The 20,294-nt window shown below is 39.1% G+C and overlaps 2 protein-coding genes across 8 annotated transcripts in view; both read left to right on the top strand.

Annotated features, from left to right (window-relative positions):
- LOC120785774 (protocadherin alpha-C2-like) overlaps window positions 1-6,066 on the top strand; it is a 91,570-nt gene extending 85,504 nt beyond the window's left edge. For all 6 annotated transcript variants that reach the window (XM_040120685.1, XM_040120687.1, XM_040120686.1 and 3 more), the window contains one exon: window positions 3,104-6,066. In XM_040120685.1, coding sequence (XP_039976619.1) covers window positions 3,104-3,411 — 308 coding nt within the window. In that variant the 3' untranslated portion in view covers window positions 3,412-6,066. The remainder of the gene's footprint in view (window positions 1-3,103) is intronic.
- Window positions 6,067-11,812: 5,746 nt separating this feature from the next.
- The window catches only part of LOC120785775 (protocadherin gamma-C5-like), a 230,444-nt gene continuing 221,962 nt past the window's right edge, over window positions 11,813-20,294 (top strand). For both annotated transcript variants that reach the window (XM_040120698.1, XM_040120705.1), the window contains exons 1-3: window positions 11,813-11,975; window positions 14,436-14,542; window positions 17,221-19,606. In XM_040120698.1, the coding sequence (XP_039976632.1) occupies window positions 14,487-14,542; window positions 17,221-19,606 (2,442 nt within the window). In that variant the 5' untranslated portion in view covers window positions 11,813-11,975; window positions 14,436-14,486. The remainder of the gene's footprint in view (window positions 11,976-14,435; window positions 14,543-17,220; window positions 19,607-20,294) is intronic.

Below are 20,294 nucleotides of genomic sequence, written 5' to 3'. Positions count from 1 at the left end.
GGCAAGAGAGTGGACACTTTTTTTTCTTCTCTTCTGTTTTTCTTTTGGGATTATAGAATCAGGGTCACGTTTCTGCTGGGGGAGTCAGATGAGGACTTATCAACTGGGGGAATACTCTTGCCTCGTAAATTAATGTGACTCTAGCTGTCTCTGTGTCTTCATGTGGAGGAAGCAGTGACTGGATTTAGGCTGTCCTGTCCTAGGCTGACTGTTGTTGCAGTCAGTGAAAGCATGAGAGCTTTTTTGGGAATAGTGATGTGAAACAAGTCAAAAGCATGACCCACTTAATTCTTGTACGGCGGTCCCAGTGTGATTTTTCAAATATATACAAGGGATTGAAACATGTTAAACATGACATATCACACTAGGCTTGCATCTAATGATTATTTCTCTTCTTGAAGGATCTGGTTGTTATTTCGAAATGAATCATTTGGTCTATAAAATATAAGAAAAGATTGAAAAAACTTCCTAAAGCCCAATGCAAAACATTGCATTGGGCAAAACATTGCAACAGTCATTGCAACAGTCCAACAGTCCAACACCCAAAGGTGTTCCATGTTCAGTTTTATACAACAGGAAAAATTGGTAAATCTTCACACTCGAGAAGCTGGATCCTGAGAGTGTTTGTAATTTTTGCTTGAAAAATGACTTAAATGATTAATCGATTATTAAAGTAGTTTCAGACTAACTTTCATTCCATCAACTAATGGATTAATCAGCTAATCATTGCAGCTCTAATTCAGACAAGGTATTCTTAATACCCTTCTTGAGCTAATGTGCATTTTAGTTCACACATAAAAAAATGAAATGAAATGAAATTCCATTTTCTGCTTCATCTTTGGCATTTTCCCTGCAGAAGAAGGAGCTTTGCAGCAGCCTCTATGGCTGATTAGCATTGTATGCCAAGCAGGAGACATTGTGTTTGCTATGGATTTACTCTATCGCTCTGTCACTGTGAGCAGAACTCACTGAGAGTTACTAATTCAAAATGGTGAAAAATATGGAAGGTAAAACAAGTAGGAAGAGTTAGCACAATATGAATTAAAAGCAAAGATAAAAAATAAAGAGGGAATAAGATTGGAGTCCATCGTATTTGAAAAAGGGGAGTAATAGAGTCCATCATCTCCACATATTAAATCTTATTAATGCTTGTTATTTATGGCTAAATTACTTTTCATTATTCATCATGCTGCACCTGTATAAGAAACCAATTCAGTATTTTAACAGCCAAACACAAACACGTTAACGTCACGTGAGACTCTTGGTGTTTCTCGCTGATGTAATGGAGAATGTAGGTGTATCAGCCTGTCCCTATCATCACATTAACCACTACTTGTTGTATCGCTCATGACCGGACTCATTTCAGCTTACATCGCACAGCACATTCATAGTTTAGTCAGAATTATGTCTGCAGTCTCTTTGTCGAGAGACATTTAGGATGACAGTTCGTTTTTTGTAAGAGATGCAACGTGAAGAAAACATAAACCAAAAATCTAGTGCAGAGTATATTTTGGACCTGGCTGGGTAAGAAAGGGGTAAGATAATATTGGAAGCTGGTATCCTCTGCCCTGGGTATTACATGAGGTCAGGCTTCCTCTTCCAGACACTATTCCTTCTGGTTGGATGGAGCCCTGTTCATTTAATCTCCCCTTTTGGAAAGAACTCAGAGAAAGAGTCAGAGAAATAAAATGAATAAGTGAGGCAAGTATGGCAAGTAGGTCACTGCCGTAAGGAAAGAACCAAAGTGACAGGGTCTTTTGCTGGTAGACTGTCTTTAAGTTTGTTATATACTGCACATAGTAAGAAATAAAGGTGTAGACAGATTTCCTGTCTGTTACCTCCTAAATGCAGTTACACCTGCCAGTTACTTAATAATGACTTGTTTTGTTTGTGTCCACTGTTCTTACCAGTGTCCTTTTCAGCAAGGAGTTATGTGCATGTTGCCATCATTTTAACAGTCTTCTGTACCATCTACCTCTCTTGGTTGAGAGTAGAAGACTTGTGGCAGTGAGGAAAGGCCTGTCTATTAATTTACAGGTGGAAATTTGCTTCCACAGTTAGACCAAGTCACCTCAGAGAGAGTGTAGCTACAGGTTTAACCTCCTAAACATTAAAATTTGCCCTAAGCAAACATCGGCGTAAACGTATGGGGGCTACGTACAGCAGCAAATACTGTATCTGATAAAAGCAAAATGTTGCTTTTCTTGCAAAACAGTTGAGTTAAATTTCACTGAAATAACACAGCTTTAATTCATGACCTTTCTCAGCCTTTAACATAATGATGAAGCGTTTACTGTTTCATCAAACAGTGCCACGGATGTTAGCTTTGGCCAGGAGGGAGCCTTTGATTCACTGCCCACTTAGAAGTCTCTTCTTGGAAACCTCCCATCAAGTTCCACCACCTCCCGCCTTTTTTAACATGTCACGGCTGTTTCTCATAGAACGCCACTCATTGTTAACCTATTAAGGTTTTTACAGTGGCTGCTGTAGAGACCAGGGAACACTCCTTGAAGTCAAACTTTTGAAACAGTAGGCCGGATTTATGTATATAAACGCACAGGGCACATTTGCACTGTACTTTTCATTTAATTTGCAGCACCTAATGTTCTTAAGAGACACATCATTTTCCACACAAACTGACCCTGTAATTTGAGCGAATGTTTGAAGATACAGCAGGATGTGCAATACCATTCTCCCTTATCATATCCTCTTCGGTTATTTGTTCAAAGCTCCCTTAAACTTGCATCCACGAAGGAGGGACACAACCTCAGATGACAGGCAAATTGTGCTTCCAAGCCGGTGTGCCTGTTTCATAAATAGCGTTCATGACATTCATTTAGGTGCAGAATGCGTCACAAATGAGATGCAAAAGGCTTGGTAAATCTCACCCAGTGTGTCTGAAGAATTTTGCCAATGAATAATATGTGGTTGCTTGCCGTAATTTGTAGTTTGTTACTTTATAATATAATATAAAGCTGGCATACTTGATAACGTCTTTGAGTAAGAAAGTCCTAGCATTTGGTTTTAGTCAATAACCCCATCTGTTTGAAGCAAATAAGTGGCAAATAATAGCCTATCATCGTTCTCTATCTGTTTCTTTCAGATGGCGAAGGGGGAGAGGTGTCGCCCCCAATGGGTGCTGGTGTAGACAGCAACAGCTGGCACTTTCGCTATGGCCCCGGTGGTCCTGGTGCACCCCCACAACACCTGAAACCTGGTGAGGTTCCCCCAGAAGCCTTCATCATCCCTGGCTCCCCCGCCATAATATCCATCAGACAAAACCAGGGAGGAGAGGACGACAAGAGCGACTTCATCACCTTTGGAAAGAAAGAGGAGGCCAAGAAGAAGAAAAAGAAGAAGAAGGAGAAGAAAGACAAGAAGGATAAGGGGAAGGATGATGGAGATGAGTAGAGGAGCAGAAAGAAAAAATAGCAAAGAAGAAAAGGGCGTTGTTAAAACAGAGGTACCAACCAAAGTCCACTGGGCAAAAAGAAAATGTGAAAACTACCATAGATTTTCCATTGTATTTAATTTCCTATTTTTACTGATAACATTTTAAAGCTCTTTCTGTTAAGAACCTGGCCTTACCAAGATTTTTTTTTTTTACCTTCAGTCCCTTGCTGAGGTAAATCGTTGATCTTGCCTTGATAAACAATAAAATGATTGATTTTGCTCCAAGCCCCTATGTGCCTACACACCCTGAGTCAACTCATGTCAGTTGTCCTTTCCAGTAAGGAAGGACCTCTCTTTGCCCTCGTCTTGAATTCTTTCTCCTTTAACCCACTGGGCCCGTTGGCACCTCTGTCTTACCCCCTCCCCAACTATAATGTGTAAACCATTCTTCTGAGAGAAGACAAATGCTTTGTACAAGAAAAACAAAAAGCTCTGTGCCAGCCAAGGAAAAGAAGAAAGACACAGAAGATTGACACAGATATATGCGATCTGGAGCTGGACACACACTACTTGTAAATATCACTGACAAGAGTCACTGAAACTAAGGCTAACATGACACAGCTGCAGATTCCTCTGGTAATTACCAACAGTCTTTCCTGAGATCTCAATGAAACCACATGCACACACACGCATGCTCACACAGTCAAACATGCAAACAAAAATAAACACTCACTTACCGTGGCTAAGTGGACACGGAAAGCACTTGAGACCTAGAGAGAAGGAGATAAATAAAAAAAAGGAGCGAAAAACAAGTGACATTAGAGATGTGCTTGAAAGTAGACACTGCAAGCTATTTTCCCTGCACAGTCCTCTATGCGGTGCACATGTGTACATCAACTCTCTCAGGATGGAACCAGCATCCTTTGCAGTCACTCTGTAATAGCTCACTGCATTTGAAGGACACAGAGAGCTTCATCTCCAGCCAGAAGCCCATCTGAGGAATGCAGAGAGCACCAGAAAGATGGAGAGATGGGAAGATACCTCACATTCTCCTGAGGATCACAGAGGGCAGAGTCCAGCTGAGCTGGCTTGTGACTACGCTTTCAGTCAGTGGACTCTGATGAAACCGAATACAGAATATAAGGAGTGTCTCGAGATTTTGATAACACCTTCTCTTCTCCCCCTGCCGCAGCAAAAGCCTAATGCTTTCTGCTTTGAATGTTTGGTAGCAACCAGTCCTTACCTGATACCTTGAGTTTACAACTGCTCACCTGCTTGTACTAGCCCCAAGCTGCCACGAGCCATCTTCTCCTCCCCCAACTGCCTTTTTCCCCACAGTCACCCATCCCACTTACTGCCTCTTCATGTGATGATGAAGTTTGTGAAGTTATTCTGTTTTCATTCATTCTCTAAAGAGATTTGTTATTACACACTCTGGATTTTTTTTATATTATTCCTCATAGCTTTAACTGCTTTTTGCGTGTAATGCCCATCTAACCCAATCTATCCTCAAGACGCTGCCCCTAACCCCCGCTCTGACCCCCTGCTCAGGATTGATCCCTGGGAATGGCCTGCTCTGAACATTGTGGTGTGCTGAGAACAGCATGGAGTAATGTGGATAAGGCCTGGGGAAGCCCAGTCGGGGCTCTACACCCTGAACTCTTGTCGGACGTCTCTGTAAGTGCAAAACGGTTCAGTGCTTTTAACTTGTGAATACTACAGTACGCTTATCATTTCCTGTTTGTAGCCACTGATGAGAGGGGACCAGGTGGGATGGGGCAGATTACAGGGGTGGAGGACTGGGATAAAGTGAGGAGACAGGTGCCGTGGGCTGGCCCTCCCCCTCCTTGTACAAGAGAAGAAGGAAGTTGTTCTCCACATTGATTGTTTAGGATCGTTGAGTCACATATTAGCTTTTATGTACGCTGTAAATGTAGCGTAGACTTTTCATAGATTGTCTCTACATTAGTAATTGAAACCTGCTAAAAATATGGGCATCTAGGGATTCCCATCCCACAGCTATATCCCACCAATCCTCTCTCAGGAGGTTTTGAAAAAGGGGCACACACATGCCTCAAGACCTGCTTCTGTTGGTTCCCCTCCCTTGCCTGTAACTTGTTGCCACGTCCCCAAAGTTTTGCGGCTCAGTATGATGTCACTGCATTAAGTGGCTGCTGCATGTACTGCTCTAAGGAAACACATACTATATAGAGAAATATATATATAAATAGATAGATGGCTATGATTTTATTCTTTTGTATTATCATTTTTCTTTATTATTCGCACAGGAGATATTTGTATGTACTTCTGTCTTTGCCAAACATCTACGTACTACAATCTTCATGCTCCACAGATGTTGTATGGCATCCACTAAACCTCTTTAAATATTTGTAAATGCTATAGTGTGATACCTTCAAAGCAAGTTTTATTATTTTTTTCTTTTACCAACTATGATTTTTGCTTTTGAGAATAAGCAGAGCAAGAAAAAAAAGGAAAAAAAATCACTCTGTGTCTGGCTTTGACATGACGATCTAACTAACACTGTAATATTGTAACTGAAATATGTATGATCCTATGATGAGCTATCACTTCCCTTTCACTCTTAACAAAAAGAAAAAAGACAGAAAAAAATACACCAGTGTTTAAAAAAAAAAAAAAAAAAAAAAAAAAAAAGGTATATGTAGTGTATGCTTGTGTTTAGTGAGCGTTCATGCTGTCATTTTTTTCCCAATGTATGGTGGTGAACTATGGTGGCAACGTGCTGTCCGAAATGGATCAGCCCAGATCTGTTGTAAAACCCTTTTTGTACACCCGCTCATCAATTGTAACAGTGAAGTAGTGAATTTCATTTATTTCATTTATTTTCTGACTTTTTTATTTTACCTAAATGGATACAGTGGTAATGTGTTTTGTTTATAAATCACTAATAAAGTTTTCTTTCTTAAAAATACATTTTGAATTTCCTGCCTTGCGGGCATTTGTGTGTGTGTGTGTGTCTTTGAAGAAGTGTATTACAGTGTAATTGGTAACTTATTGCAAACAAATTGACTGTAGGGAATTAGTAAAAACACATTATAATATAATGAATTTAGATAATAGTGTTTTTTGAGGTTTTTATTAAAAATGGCAACTACAAAGTTCATCTGTATCTTTTAAATACTGTGTCATGAATAACGCAGATTTTAATTGAAGTATAGCCTTACGTAATGAAAGCCTTAATTAGTAGAATTTAACTTTTTTTTTAAAGAGGAGATTTTTATATCAGGAGAGTTAAAAATGGGTCAATGCAACACTCCAGAGGAATGGGAAAAGAATGGATCAGTAAGAGGGAGAAAGAGTTCATCTGTTAACATCAGTGAGGGCAGGACTGACTCTGCTGCTCTCCCCTATCACACATGCTCACATCCCTCTTCTTTCTCTTCACTGACAAGCACTCAGAAAGGCTTGTTCCCTGCAGAGATGAGAGACAGAATGACCTGCACAGCAATGACGCCTCATTTGTCCTTGTTGAAAGCCATGGTCGCAGATGGTCCACACAGTCCCTTGTGAAAGGAGGCCTCCAGATGCAACATAATTTAATAGAGTGGCTAAGTAGATTTATTGTATCCCAGTGGGTGAGTTTGTAGGAAAAAAACACAATAGAGACATAAGTCATGCTGGCCCAGATAAAATGCAGCATTGATAATCAATACTTTTATGCAGTCATCTACTCAGACAGTCAGCTAAGTAGTTTCCTAAGGGGTCACTTGTCTGTGCATCTTTGTATCTTTATACTGACGCTGCTATTAAAGTATATAATGCTAATGAAGTCTTGTCTCTCCAGTTGTGGCTTTCATTTTGCATCCAGAGATGGGAGATAGTGGTGATAGAGGTTCAAGAGTTCATGTAAAAAAGAAAATGCTTGCGAAAATGCCACATGCCGTTTTTATTTTATTTTATCCTCTCCAGGAGACAGACAAAATTGTTTCTATGGTTACTGCTATTTGGGGAATAGTCTCTATGGCAACAGCCTTATATACTTAGCAAACACAGAAGGGTCTAAACAGTGGGGTGCCCAGAATGGAGTTAAGGATGTGTGGGGGTGTGTCCTCTCATATGCCACAGACAGCACAGCTGACTGTGGCTACTGATTTGATGATGCAGTCCCGCAAATGTGTGTCTAAGTCCTCTCTGACATTTTACTGGTAAGAACGCAGATCCGTGGAAGACCAACATTTTAACAAAAAACACAAACACCCACACTTTTAAAATGCGTACAGTCACATATTCCCATGAGCTTTCATAAAAACGTGGACTTGTCCTCCTGAATTTTGGCTCATTTGAGTTATACAAACAAATTAATAAACAAGCAAACTGGCTGCATGTGCAGAAAAGTAGCCTGCAGTGTTTGGTCTGCAGAGCAGTGAATCTCTGGCTAATGAATATGGATACTGTGGTTGAATGAACAAAGCCATGCAAGCAGCGCAGTGGGCGACTGTGCTCACTCTCTTTTTAAGCTGTCCAGTCCACAGAGACAAATGTAAACCAGTTTAGACACGACATAAATACACACTGCACTATGTTGTGCAGTCGATAGCCTAACTACTCTTTTTGCAATTTGGATTTAACTAAGAGAGGAAAACCAAACAGTGAAATGTGTGGAAATATAAAATATAAACATAAACAACTTAAATCGTCTAATAGAAAGGCTAAAATGTTCTAATAATATGGATAGGGTCTTTAAAGATATGATAGAATAAAAGTGTATGCTAAATCACGGTACGGTGGATCTGAAGTGTGCATGTGTTTATCTTAGTGGGTGTGTTGGCTGGTGATGTTGCCAGCTGCAGTGACTCAGCAAAGCCATCGTCCTGCTGAGGAAGGCAAATGGAGTGACTTGGACGCAGCCACGATGAAGATGGAGAGGTTAATGTGTACATTAAGTTTGGCCTGTGGCAGTAACAGCACTACACATTCCACTATGGAGACGCAGTGCGTGTGTGAGAAAATGCAAGGGAGTTAATGAAACAGGGTGAGACAGTGGGTTGAAAATGAAGTACATTTGTTTCAGCCTGTCATGATTAACGCAAATGAACCTAACCGACTTACTGGTTGCCGAAATATAAATGAATCAATAGTACCCAAGTGCAAATTTGGCCTTGAAGTCTCTTTGCCATTTTGAACAATTTCAGTTAAATCCTACATCTGCTCCAATGTTCAACATAAAAAAAAAGATGAGAAATTAGGGATGGCAAAAATAAAAATACCTATCGTAAATTATAATTTGCCAATGACATAATAATTTTGACTTACTTATCTATCTATCAATCTATCTATATATTTATCTAGGCTATTGCATTGCAAATATACACAGGCAATGAAAAGCTACACATGAAATAGCTACAGTACGCACACGTCTTGATGTTTACTACGCAGGCTGTACCACAAACTGGAGCCTCTTGCGTGAAGTGCACACAAACCTGCAGTACACAAACGCTGCGGACACAATGCAGAGGTCATTTAATGGGCCACAATGGCCACGTCTCCGTCTGTGTTTCTGTTCATTTCTTATGGAGGAAGGAGACAGATTTGCCTCCTCCGGTAACGAGAAAGAGTGAGCGTCTTTTTGTTAACGTCATTAACGTTGACCTTAAGTCGTGCTGCAGGAAAATAAGGCTCAGTGAGATGTGTGGAGGGTGTAACAGGATGGAGTGTTGGACTACATGTACCATGATGCAGCGCCTGCAGGACGTGGGGCATCGTTCTGGTGACTGCTTGAGGTGTTAGGGCATGGCACATTTTCGCTTACTTGAGTCCAACAAGATAATGGACGTAGATGGTCGTGCGTTTACACTGTGAGAGATTTACAGAAACTATTAACAGTGAGGTCCATGCTCATATTATAAAAGCTTATACTGCAGCACATTGCCTTTCTTTTCATTCATTCCTATCTGCTACACTTGTTCTATCTGCAGGAGGGCTGAGCATAAGGCGCCATCTCCTGGTCAAAATATCTTAGCACATTTGGCCACAGTAGCAAACCAACCAACCAATTAAAAAAAGCTGTTTATATGCAAAGACAATTTGTAATAACCTATTTGAACTTTCACCCACCTGATTATCAGCATCACTGACAAAAGAAAGTGGCGGAGAGAAAGGAAACAGTAATAATACTAATTATTATTGTACTTTCGATGTATGGTTTTTAAATTTTTTATGTCGATGTTTAACTGCCATTGATTGTGAAATTATAATCTTGAGCCTCGTTATTTCTTATGAAGGACTGATAAATTCCAGTACAATTCTGCTTTTAAATTAATTTCCCAAGACATTACTTCTCATTGATGGTTGAACTGAGCTGACAGACGACTTTCATTCTGTTTGTTACAGAGATTTTCATTCGGAAAATGCAGCCCACAGACATATAAAGTTTCTTCTATGAATTAAAAAAAATGTAAAACTCCTCGAAAATATTGTTGTTAAGCTTGGTTCATTTCTCAATTTGTTAGTAAACATACTGTATGTGTTCAAGAAGAAAAAACAAACAAACAAACAAAAAATGTGCAACATTGGATCAAAATAAGACCAAGGTTTGTAATATTGTGCTGTCTGTAAAAAAAAAAAAAAGACGACAGCATTTTTATAAAATCAATCACATTACTTATTACAATATAAGAAATAAAATACATATTAACTTTTTAAAATACTTTTTAATACAATTCAGTGCAGTTATGCAGTACTATTCAGAAAGAGGTTAAGTAAGGGCCAGAATTTCAGAGCAGTGAAACTAAGTATAAGATGGAAATGTTTCAATAAGGCCTTTGTAGATAAATAATAATAAAAAAAAAAACAGTGATTACTATTAGGTATAGGCCAGATTGCTAAGGTCAACTGACAATATCATAAAAACTTCAGCTGTAGCTGCTGTACAGCAGCAGCTCCAGCTGCAGTAGTAAATGATAAACTGAATAAGAGTCTAAGAGTGCAAACACCAGCACGTTGATAGATGGCATCCCCGTAATCCAGAACTTCTTCAACAATCCTTTTTCTACAACTCAAAAAGAGGCTTAAACTTCCCATCATTTAGATTTTCAAGATATCTGAAATCTTTCAATATTAAACTGGGTCATAAAGGAGATGTAGAAACAGATTTCTGAATCTTGATAACAGTATTAATTGTGCGTTTTTTACATTAGGTAAGGTAAGAGTGTGTTGCATTGCATTAAAAGTTTTTTTTTTTTTTGTGGTTTACTGAATAGAAACAGAAACAGAGTAAAATAGTTTTGTCTGGATAAAGATAAATTTAACAATCACAAATGGAAGAGACAATGCTATTCATAGATACTGTGAACAAGACAGGGTCTAAAATGGATCCCTGCAGTACACCCATCATGATAGACTGGGATTCTCACTCTTTAGACCTTTAGACCTTGCAAACAGAAGTTAACCTGTGTAAAAGTACTGCACTCATTGTGAATTGTATTCATGGTTTTTGATAAATCAAACAACATGGAGTTGTAAATACATAACGATATAGTGCATTTATTCTTAACAACAAGCAAATCAGAAGTGGAATGAATATTACGTTGGTAGCCTACAGTGCTTCTAAGAAGACTTTTTTAATGTTTTAGCTATTCTGGATAACGATTTAATCAGTTTTAAGTGTTTTATGCAAATTATTGGTTAATGATCAGTGATTCTAAAAAAAAGAAGGTTCTATTTAATCAGAAAATAAAGCGAAACTCTTCAATTAGACCGTTTCAGTTCAAGCCCCCATTCTCAGAGTTACACGGTTCACAGTTAAGACAATGTACAGCAGAAGAGTGACTTGACAGGGATCTAGCCTGTAAATCCCCTCTAGGGGATGGTTGGCTAGTTGGCCCTGTAGGTAAGGAGAGGCTGCACCCCATAGTTATGTTAAAAAAAAAAAAAAAATCAAAACAGACTCATACTTAATTTACGCACCTTACTAATTCTGTCTATTTTATTGAAAACAATGAATGGCCACCACACAGTCAATGAAGGGCCCATCCTCCTTTAACAAGGTTTCACTATGATGATGCTGGGAGACTGAAATATTCAGAAGTTGGAGCAAAGAATCGATATTAGATTACTTATGAATCAACCTGTGGATTTGTACGGAGCACTGATACAGCCCTTTTAAATTTGTTCAGATTCTGGTTTATCTTTCCAACAAAATGTTGTATTTAGCCAGAAATGTAAATCTGAAAATATATAACAGTATTGTATATGATTAATCTAAATCATAAATATAAATATTTGACAATCTAAATATTCAATACAAATCCGAAATATAAACGCGGCACTTGGTAAACTAAATATTTAAATAGATATTTAAATTTTCAAATCGGTGTTTCCGGGTGGCGGAAGTAATTTTAAGCGCCGGTCAGCCGCCCAAACGGGTTCCGTCTCAGTCTGCTCACTCGGGTTTGGCAGTGGTCGCGTCTTCTCCTCCGTGTCTCTCCCGCTCCTCGTTAAATGCTAAATGTGATAGTGCAGCGGTTTAGCCGAAACGTTTAGGAAGACTGTCTCGGGACCCGAAGAAGCGATAAAACTTAATTTCAACGACATGATATTCGTCGGTAAGTTGAGGCCTTCACTGTAGTAACCAACATGGCAACAAAAAATGGCCAGTAAAGAAATTTACCCTTTGTGAAATAAAGCCAAAGTATGCTAGTTCCTAGCTTTAGCGCCAACATACATTAGCTGCTTTCCTCGGTCTTGTTTTAAAAATGCTGTCTGGTTAGATAAGTAACCCGACTCAACCATGTCACCTGGTAAATACCATGATTGTAATTTTCGTTGCTGTCTATATATATCCATTGAAGCTCTTTTGGCGCACATAAAGTTGGTACAGTTGTGTGTTAGTAGATTTTCAATTTAAAAAAAAAAAGAAAAGCTAGCATGAAAGGACACAGAACACAGTGAACCCACAAGAACACATAACAGCTTGCTAGCATAGTGAAGAGTGTAGGCTAACAGATGACAAAACAAATAGGACGCTTGTTTTTGTTAAGTACATAATTTAAATTAATCCGGTAGTAAAAAGAAAGAAAACACAGGCCATCAATGCTCAGATACTCATTGTGTTTGTTTTTGTTGGGAATTTCACATCTCTGAAATTTGCTCTGTTAACATTAGTTCATAGCATTTACCAATGTTCTCGGTGACAGTTTTCTCAGTGGATTCATTTTGTTCACCTTCAAAGGGAACCGGAGCAACTTTTGCCAGTGAATTTGAAAGTGTACTATATCAAGGAAGGAGAGGTGTTAAAAAACCAATGGTAATAAGGGACAGTATTTTATCCTGACCGCATGATGAATCATTATTAAGAATTGTTCCATTGTACAGTGTGCAAATTAGGCTCAATTCCCACTTTACTATCCATGTAGACAGAAATTTGAATTTGACATTACCAATGTGTTCTCCTCTTTGAAAAAACAAAATGGACACTTTTAACAGCCCACCAGTACAATTTGTCTTTGAACGTGTGTGTAAGCAAAATTTAATTTAATACTATAAATTCGCATGTTGATTACACTTGACAATGTTGCCCCCTCTGAAAAAGAAGATAGTGAATCAGAGGAGGCTAGCTCGAAATTTGTGATTTAAAGCAGAAATAACGAAAGCTGGAAAGGAAGCGGCGTTCCATCAATCTAGAAGAATTTCACCTAGCCTGAAAAGATAGTCTAATAACTCTGTAATGCCAGAAACTTGTAGTATTCAATATTAATAATAAAATTGTAACTATTACAGAAAAAAAACTCATCACCTCCTTCTGTATATCCAAATCTAAAAAAAAAAAATTGTGATTATTTGCATAGGAATAGTATGTTTGAAGAATTTCAGTCAGGATTTAGAGTACATCATAGCACAGAAACAGCACTGGTGAAAGTTACCAAAGATCTTCTCAAGGCCTCAGAAATTGGACTTGTCTCTATACTTGTCCTGCCTGATTGATCACAAGATTTTATCACAGAGATTGGACAAGTCATTGAGATTGAAGGAACCGCCAGAGGCTGGTTTAAGTCATATTTATTGGATAGATTCCAGTTTGTTCATGTTAACTATGACTCTTCCATGCACAAAAAAGCTAGTCATGGAGTTCCACAGGGTTCTGTGCTAGAACTGATGCTTTTCACCCTATATATGCTTCCTTTATGCGGTATTATCAGGAAGCATCACAAAAATTCCCAAATTTCCATTACACCTAGCTGTATTTATCTGTGAAGCCAGATGAAACTAATCAGATAGTTAAACTTCAGGCAAGTCATAAAGGCAAGGATGACCTGTAATGTTTTATTTCTAAATTCAGACAAAACTGAAGTTATTGTACTTGGCCCTAAACACCTCAGAAAGTCATCATCTAATGTTATAGTTACTTTGGACGGTATTACCTAAGCCTCCAGTTCTACTGTAGGGAACCTTTGAGTCATTTTTAACCAGGACATGTCCTTTGCCTCACACATAAAACAAGTTTCCAGGACAGCCTTCTTCCACCTACGCAATATAGGAAATAGAAAAAGAGATTATATCTCTCCCATATTAGCTTCTCTGCAAAGACTCCCTGTAAAATCCAACATAGAATTCAAAACCCTTTTCCTTACAAAGACATTAATGACCAAGCTTCATCGTATCTTAAAGACCTCATAGTATCCTATTATACCAATAGAACACTGTGTCCTAGAGTTTCCAAGAGTAGAATTGGAGGCAGAGCCTTCAGCTATCAGGCTCCTCTCCTGTGGAACCAGCTCCCAGAACAGCTCCTCTGTACATTTGAGCTGCCTGCCCTGAGTCCGTTTTTGTCGGAGGTTTCTTCCTTTCAAAAGGGAGTTTTTCCCTTTTCACTGTCTCCAAGTGCTTGCGCATGGTGGGAACTGTTGGGTTTCTCTCTATAATATTGTAAGATTTTGACCTTACTCTGTAAAGTGCCTTGAGATAATGAATGTTATGACTTAGTGCTATATAAATGAAATTTAATTGAATTGATTTGCCCTCAGTAGAAACTACAGCCTACAAAACTAAGTTTAACAATGTTTTAGTCTCTTTTTAGGTTCCTGTACTTCGTGAGAGAAAACCATTGCTTGTGGATAATGCTGGACACACCTGAAGCACATTTTTCTGCTCTTTTTTCAGAACTTCTGTACTGGTGAGTAGATGAGGTTGAAGTCACTTTTGTGTGTCAACTAAGAAGAAATGTACATACATTTTTAATGCGTTCTTGAAAAACAAAATCCAGGACGTTTACAAGTGTAAATTCATTTAATATTTTATGACACAGGCACTGACTTGACTATGTAAATATCTTTTTATCTTGAAGGTGTAATGTTACTGATAGATTAATTGATGTCAATGTAGCTTCGTGATCAATGTGATATTGCTGGAGTCGAGTTTGTTGATGCTGAAACTGAACAACTGGCATGGCCCTTGTAGTAGTTTTGGCTAAGTTGCTAAACTTTGAGATTTAAGGAGAGACAATTTTATAAGGATTCAAATTTGATTTGGATTTAGGATTTACAGTTGATATTTAGAGTTAGGATATAGATATATTGTTGAAATTTGAAGCACCTATGTGCAGACATTTCTGTCTTTGGCACTTGGAGTACACTGTGGCTGACGCACAGAAATATAATCCATCTTTCAGGTTTTGTACAGCCTGAGAGTTTGGTAGGGGAGCTGAGTAAAGGCATTACCATGAGGAGATGGTGGAGCTGCTGGCCAGCTGGTTATACTGAAGCTAGAATATCACGCAACGACCAGCTGAAAGGCTGGTCGTTTTTTTTTTTTTTACTGCTTGGAGGCTTTATGCTAGCAAGCAACACAAATAGTAGATTTAAGTTCAGTTTCAGGCCATAATGTACACACCAGGTTTTTCCAGGACCAGTGGTAAATTGGTCAGTTATTCCACAAATACAAACAACTGAAACTAGTTGTGTAATACACTGTGTCGCTCAAAACCAGATAAATTTCACGGCAAATAATAGTTTGTGTTTTTGACATACAGGTAATTTGCCAGCAACTTGTACAGAGAAGCAATTTAGTTTAACACTGTAACATCTGCATGATTTAGTGAAGCCAATGTAGAAGGACACTGGAAAAGTACAAAGTGTCAAAAGGTCATTGCTGCCTACTATCTGTCCTATGTGTGATCATGTGTCTTATTGAGCTCATTGCTCCTAAAGGGGAGGTCCACAGATTTTACACATCAAAGTCTATTTAGAGGTCTTGGAGAGTGCTGCTGCACGTGTGAAAAAAGTTGTATAAAGCCATTTATGGCTCCAGAGAGAGCTGCACAAAATCTCGTAAATCGTCTCAAGTAGTGTCACTTGAATCCGTGTTGGTTAGATTTGAAGACTAATAAATAAAAATGAAAAAAATCCGTGGGTGTGGTGTTAGAAAGAATTGAGTTTACTAGACCCCTGTAGCCCAGAATCTCTGATTTTTCACATCAATTTTAATGTGTTTTTTTTTCCTCATCTGTTCATTGTGAGTGCAACAGTATAACAGGAGTTCAGTGCTAAATTGGTGGAGAACTCTAACATTTATGCAGTTGTGGTCATAATATAGACTACAGTACGCATTTGTTTTATTGTACTGCTGGCTGAATTGCATCCCTTCATGATGCATTTATTTGGATTACATTCTGTAATTCTATGTGAATACTATTTTTTTTTAAGTTAATTTGAAGAGACTATTTGTAGGCACATCACATTTCCCATTATGAGACAGAGATTGATTTGTTAAGTTGAAAATGGTTATGTGAGTTATGTATATTATGTAGGAACTAATATATTACAGTAGTAATAAAACCAAATTAGGTGTCTCTAGCCTTCTGTAACTGCTTGGGATGCTGACCTGACACAAAATGTTAACTCAGAAGAACAGTCGTATATTTGTAGAACAAACCCTCCCATTCCATGTGATCATTCTGGTGTCTCTGTCCATGGTCCTGAAACTAGCACAACTGGAAACTTATTTTTCTCTTTTAGACATACTTTCTGAATTACTGAACTACTATTACTACTACTACTAATAATAATCATAATGTAATTATTTATAAATTGTCCCATCAGGGATGTATTTACCATGATTATTTTGTAACAAAAAATAAAGAAAGCTTTAAATTAATAACTATGCCCGACTAATAAGATTTTTAGCAACAAATATTTTTATGGATACTGTTTGTGATTCGATTTAATCCATACTTCATACATGTAACATTATCATAAAACATGCACATTATTGTATGATATAATGAATATAGTTCATATATTTATTGAATAAGCTGAGGCTGTAGTTCATCTGTGGTGCTGAAAGGTGTATTTCTATCAAACTTAATCAGTGAAATCTATCTAATTCTTAAGTCTTAAAGTTTTAATGATACTTCGTTTTTTGTCTCCAAGTCAATACACAATAGATATAACGCCAGTAAAATAAAATAAAAATGTGAGATTCAACAACTTATTTCTGTTTGAACATAATCCATTAGATTGTAGCATTTATGTTTCATATGTGGCACACAGTGAGGGTGAGGATAAGGCGGGTTTATGCCTTGTCGAGAACTTTGCTTGCACTTGTAGAGACTGAAAAGCGGCTCATGGTGCCGCTGTGGGCTAGCACAACAGCAGTTCAAACATCTCCACCCACTGTTACTGCATTAAAATCACTTGTAATTTCTCAGAGGAATCCCTTGTTTCCACGACGATTTTCCTTCCTGCTCGCTTTTGTAAAATAATTGAATATTGACTCTGTTTTAGATTTTTTTTTTTTTTTTTTTTTACTTCTGGACAATCATTCGCACAAATCGTGGACGCATTTTTTTCTAAGGATGGGAGACAAAGGATTTTCAGCGCTTCGTCCGATCTTCTGCTTCGCCTCCTTTATTGTAACGCTGCAACTCGTTCGTGGAGACCTGAGTTATTCTATTCCAGAAGAAATGAAACGAGGGTCTGTTATTGGAAATACAGCGAAGGATCTCGGTCTTGATCTGAGGACCTTATCTTCCCGAAAGGCCCGTGTTGATATTGAGGGAACTAGCAAACGATACTGTGACATGAATCTGAGCACCGGGGATTTGATCACATCAGACAGAATTGACAGAGAAAGCCTTTGTGGCAAGAAACCATCGTGTGTTGTGAAAGTAGATCTGGTGTTAGAAAATCCTTTGGAGCTTCATCGTGTAATTCTTCATATCCAAGATGTAAACGACAACTCACCAAAATTCAAAAAAAATTTGATCGAAATGGAAATAAGCGAGTCAGCTGAGAAGGGAAACCGCTTCTCAATCGAGGAGGCCCATGACGCAGATATAGGTCAAAACGCTGTTCAAAGATACAACCTACAAAAGAACGACAACTTTATTCTCGCTGTTGACAGCAATAAGGTTGAACTCGTGTTGGAGAATAAACTTGATCGAGAGAAACAAAAAGAGATGAATTTGCTTCTCACAGCTTTGGATGGTGGCTCTCCTCAGAGATCAGGTACCGTTGTTATACACGTCACTGTGCTGGATGCTAATGATAACGCCCCAGTGTTCAGCCAGACCGTTTATAAAGCCAGTCTGCCCGAAAACTCTCCTCCAGGTACCATAGTGATTAATGTCAGTGCTACTGACGCAGATGAAGGACTAAACGGATATGTGACATATGACTTTGGCCATGTGTCTGATGATGATGTAAATGTATTTTCTATTGATCCTAAAACGGGAGAAATTCGAGTAACCGGTGTGATTGACTTTGAAGAAAGAAGTTCTTTTGAAATGAGAGTCCAAGCCAAAGATGGTTTGGGATTAACCTCGTACGCCAAAGTTATAATAGATGTAACTGATGTGAATGACAACGCCCCAGTGATATACCTGAAATCACTGATTAACCCCACACCTGAGAACGTGTCACCTGGTACAGAGGTGGGCATCATTAACGTGCAGGATAGAGACTCTGAGAATAACAGACAGGTCCGCTGCTCCATTCAGCAAAATGTCCCTTTTAAGTTAGTTCCCTCCATTAAAAACTATTATTCTCTGGTGACCACAGGACAACTGGACCGTGAACTAGTGTCCGATTACAACATTACAATCACTGCCACTGACGAGGGCTCTCCACCTCTGTCCTCCTCTAAAACCGTTCAGTTATCTGTAGCCGACATCAACGACAACCCACCGGTGTTTGAGGAACAGTCCTACAGCGCATATGTGAGTGAAAACAACAAACCCGGCTCCACTTTATGTTCCGTGACTGCTCGAGACCCCGACTGGAGACAAAACGGTACAGTGATTTATTCTCTGTTACCGGGTGAGGTGAACGGTGCCCCGGTGTCGTCCTATCTGTCTGTTAACGGAGACACGGGGGTGATCCACGCTGCGAGGTCGTTTGATTACGAACAGTTCAGGAGCTTTAAAGTCCACGTGATGGCCCGAGACAACGGTTCTCCTCCGCTCAGCAGCAACGTGACCGTCAGTGTCTTCATATCGGATGTGAACGACAACTCTCCTCAGATACTGTACCCCGCCCCGGAGGGCAACTCCTTCATGACCGAGCTGGTCCCCAAAGCTGCACACGGAGGCTCTCTGGTGTCCAAAGTGATAGCGGTGGACGCGGACTCCGGCCAGAACGCCTGGCTGTCCTATCATATAGTCAAATCCACCGATCCGGGACTTTTCACCATTGGTCTCCACAGCGGAGAGATCAGGACCCAGCGGGACATTTCTGAATCTGACAGCATGAAACAGAACCTCATAGTGGCAGTGAAAGATAACGGACAGCCCTCTCTGTCTGCCACCTGTTCCATGTATCTACTTATCTCTGATAACTTGGCTGAGGTGCCAGAACTGAAGGATATTTCTTATGATGAGAAGAATTCCAAACTGACTTCTTACCTGATCGTCGCTCTGGTGTCCGTGTCCACCTTTTTCTTGACCTTCATTATCATCATCCTGGGTGTGAGGTTTTGTCGCAGGAGAAAGCCCAGACTGTTGTTTGACGGAGCAGTCGCCATCCCCAGCGCTTATCTGCCTCCTAATTACGCAGATGTTGACGGCACAGGAACTTTACGCAGCGCTTACAATTATGACGCCTACCTGACAACAGGATCTAGAACCAGTGACTTTAAGTTTGTGACATCTTACAATGACAACACGCTGCCTGCTGACCAGACTCTGAGGAAGAGTCCATCAGACTTTGCTGACCCGTTTCAAGACTTGGACGCGTCTGTAGAGGTAGGAGCCGACCCATGTATTTTACCGGTCACGACTGATGAAGTTTTGCTTCCATGTTGAGCTGTTTAATGTCTGTCTGTCTGCGGCTTTCCTTTTGTTTCTAAATTCAACAGCGTTACTTGTTTGTTGAAGTGAAATGTTTTTTCAGTGATTTGGAAAATGTCCTTTTTTTCATTACCTACCTTATAAACTACGTCAGTAAATGTTAAAACTTTATAACCTATTTTCTTCCATAACCATGGAACCCATCAGTTCTTCACTGTTTGTGAACCACTTGTTTTTTATTTCGCGTTTCTCGTACTGATCAATGCGGTCGTTAAAGATAGTTTGATGGTGTTTTTTGTTTGGCCTAGATTAACAAACACAAACATTAAGTATAACGTTTCTTGGTTACTGAAACCTGTTACTTTTTGACTATCATCATGGAATTAAGCATTTATATATCAGCTATTTAGTAAACTAAAACATACGCAACCAATGAGTTTTTTCTCAGCCTAGGCTCTTCCATCTGATACCCTGGAACTTAAGGTTTACTTAACAATTTTTACAGCATTTTAATAGGACAGTGTAATGATGATTGATGATGTAGCCGTATTTTTAAAAATGAAGCAATTAGCTCAAACTTTTAACAATCTTAAGCTTTCCATTCTTCGGTGTACAACGATTTCTTTTCAGTCAATAGCCTGTG

The sequence above is a fragment of the Xiphias gladius genome, chromosome 23, assembly GCF_016859285.1.
Source record: "Xiphias gladius isolate SHS-SW01 ecotype Sanya breed wild chromosome 23, ASM1685928v1, whole genome shotgun sequence".
Taxonomy (NCBI): Eukaryota; Metazoa; Chordata; class Actinopteri; order Istiophoriformes; family Xiphiidae; genus Xiphias; species Xiphias gladius.
Note: the sequence above shows the minus strand (reverse complement) of the source record. Positions and strands in the feature narration are given on the sequence as shown.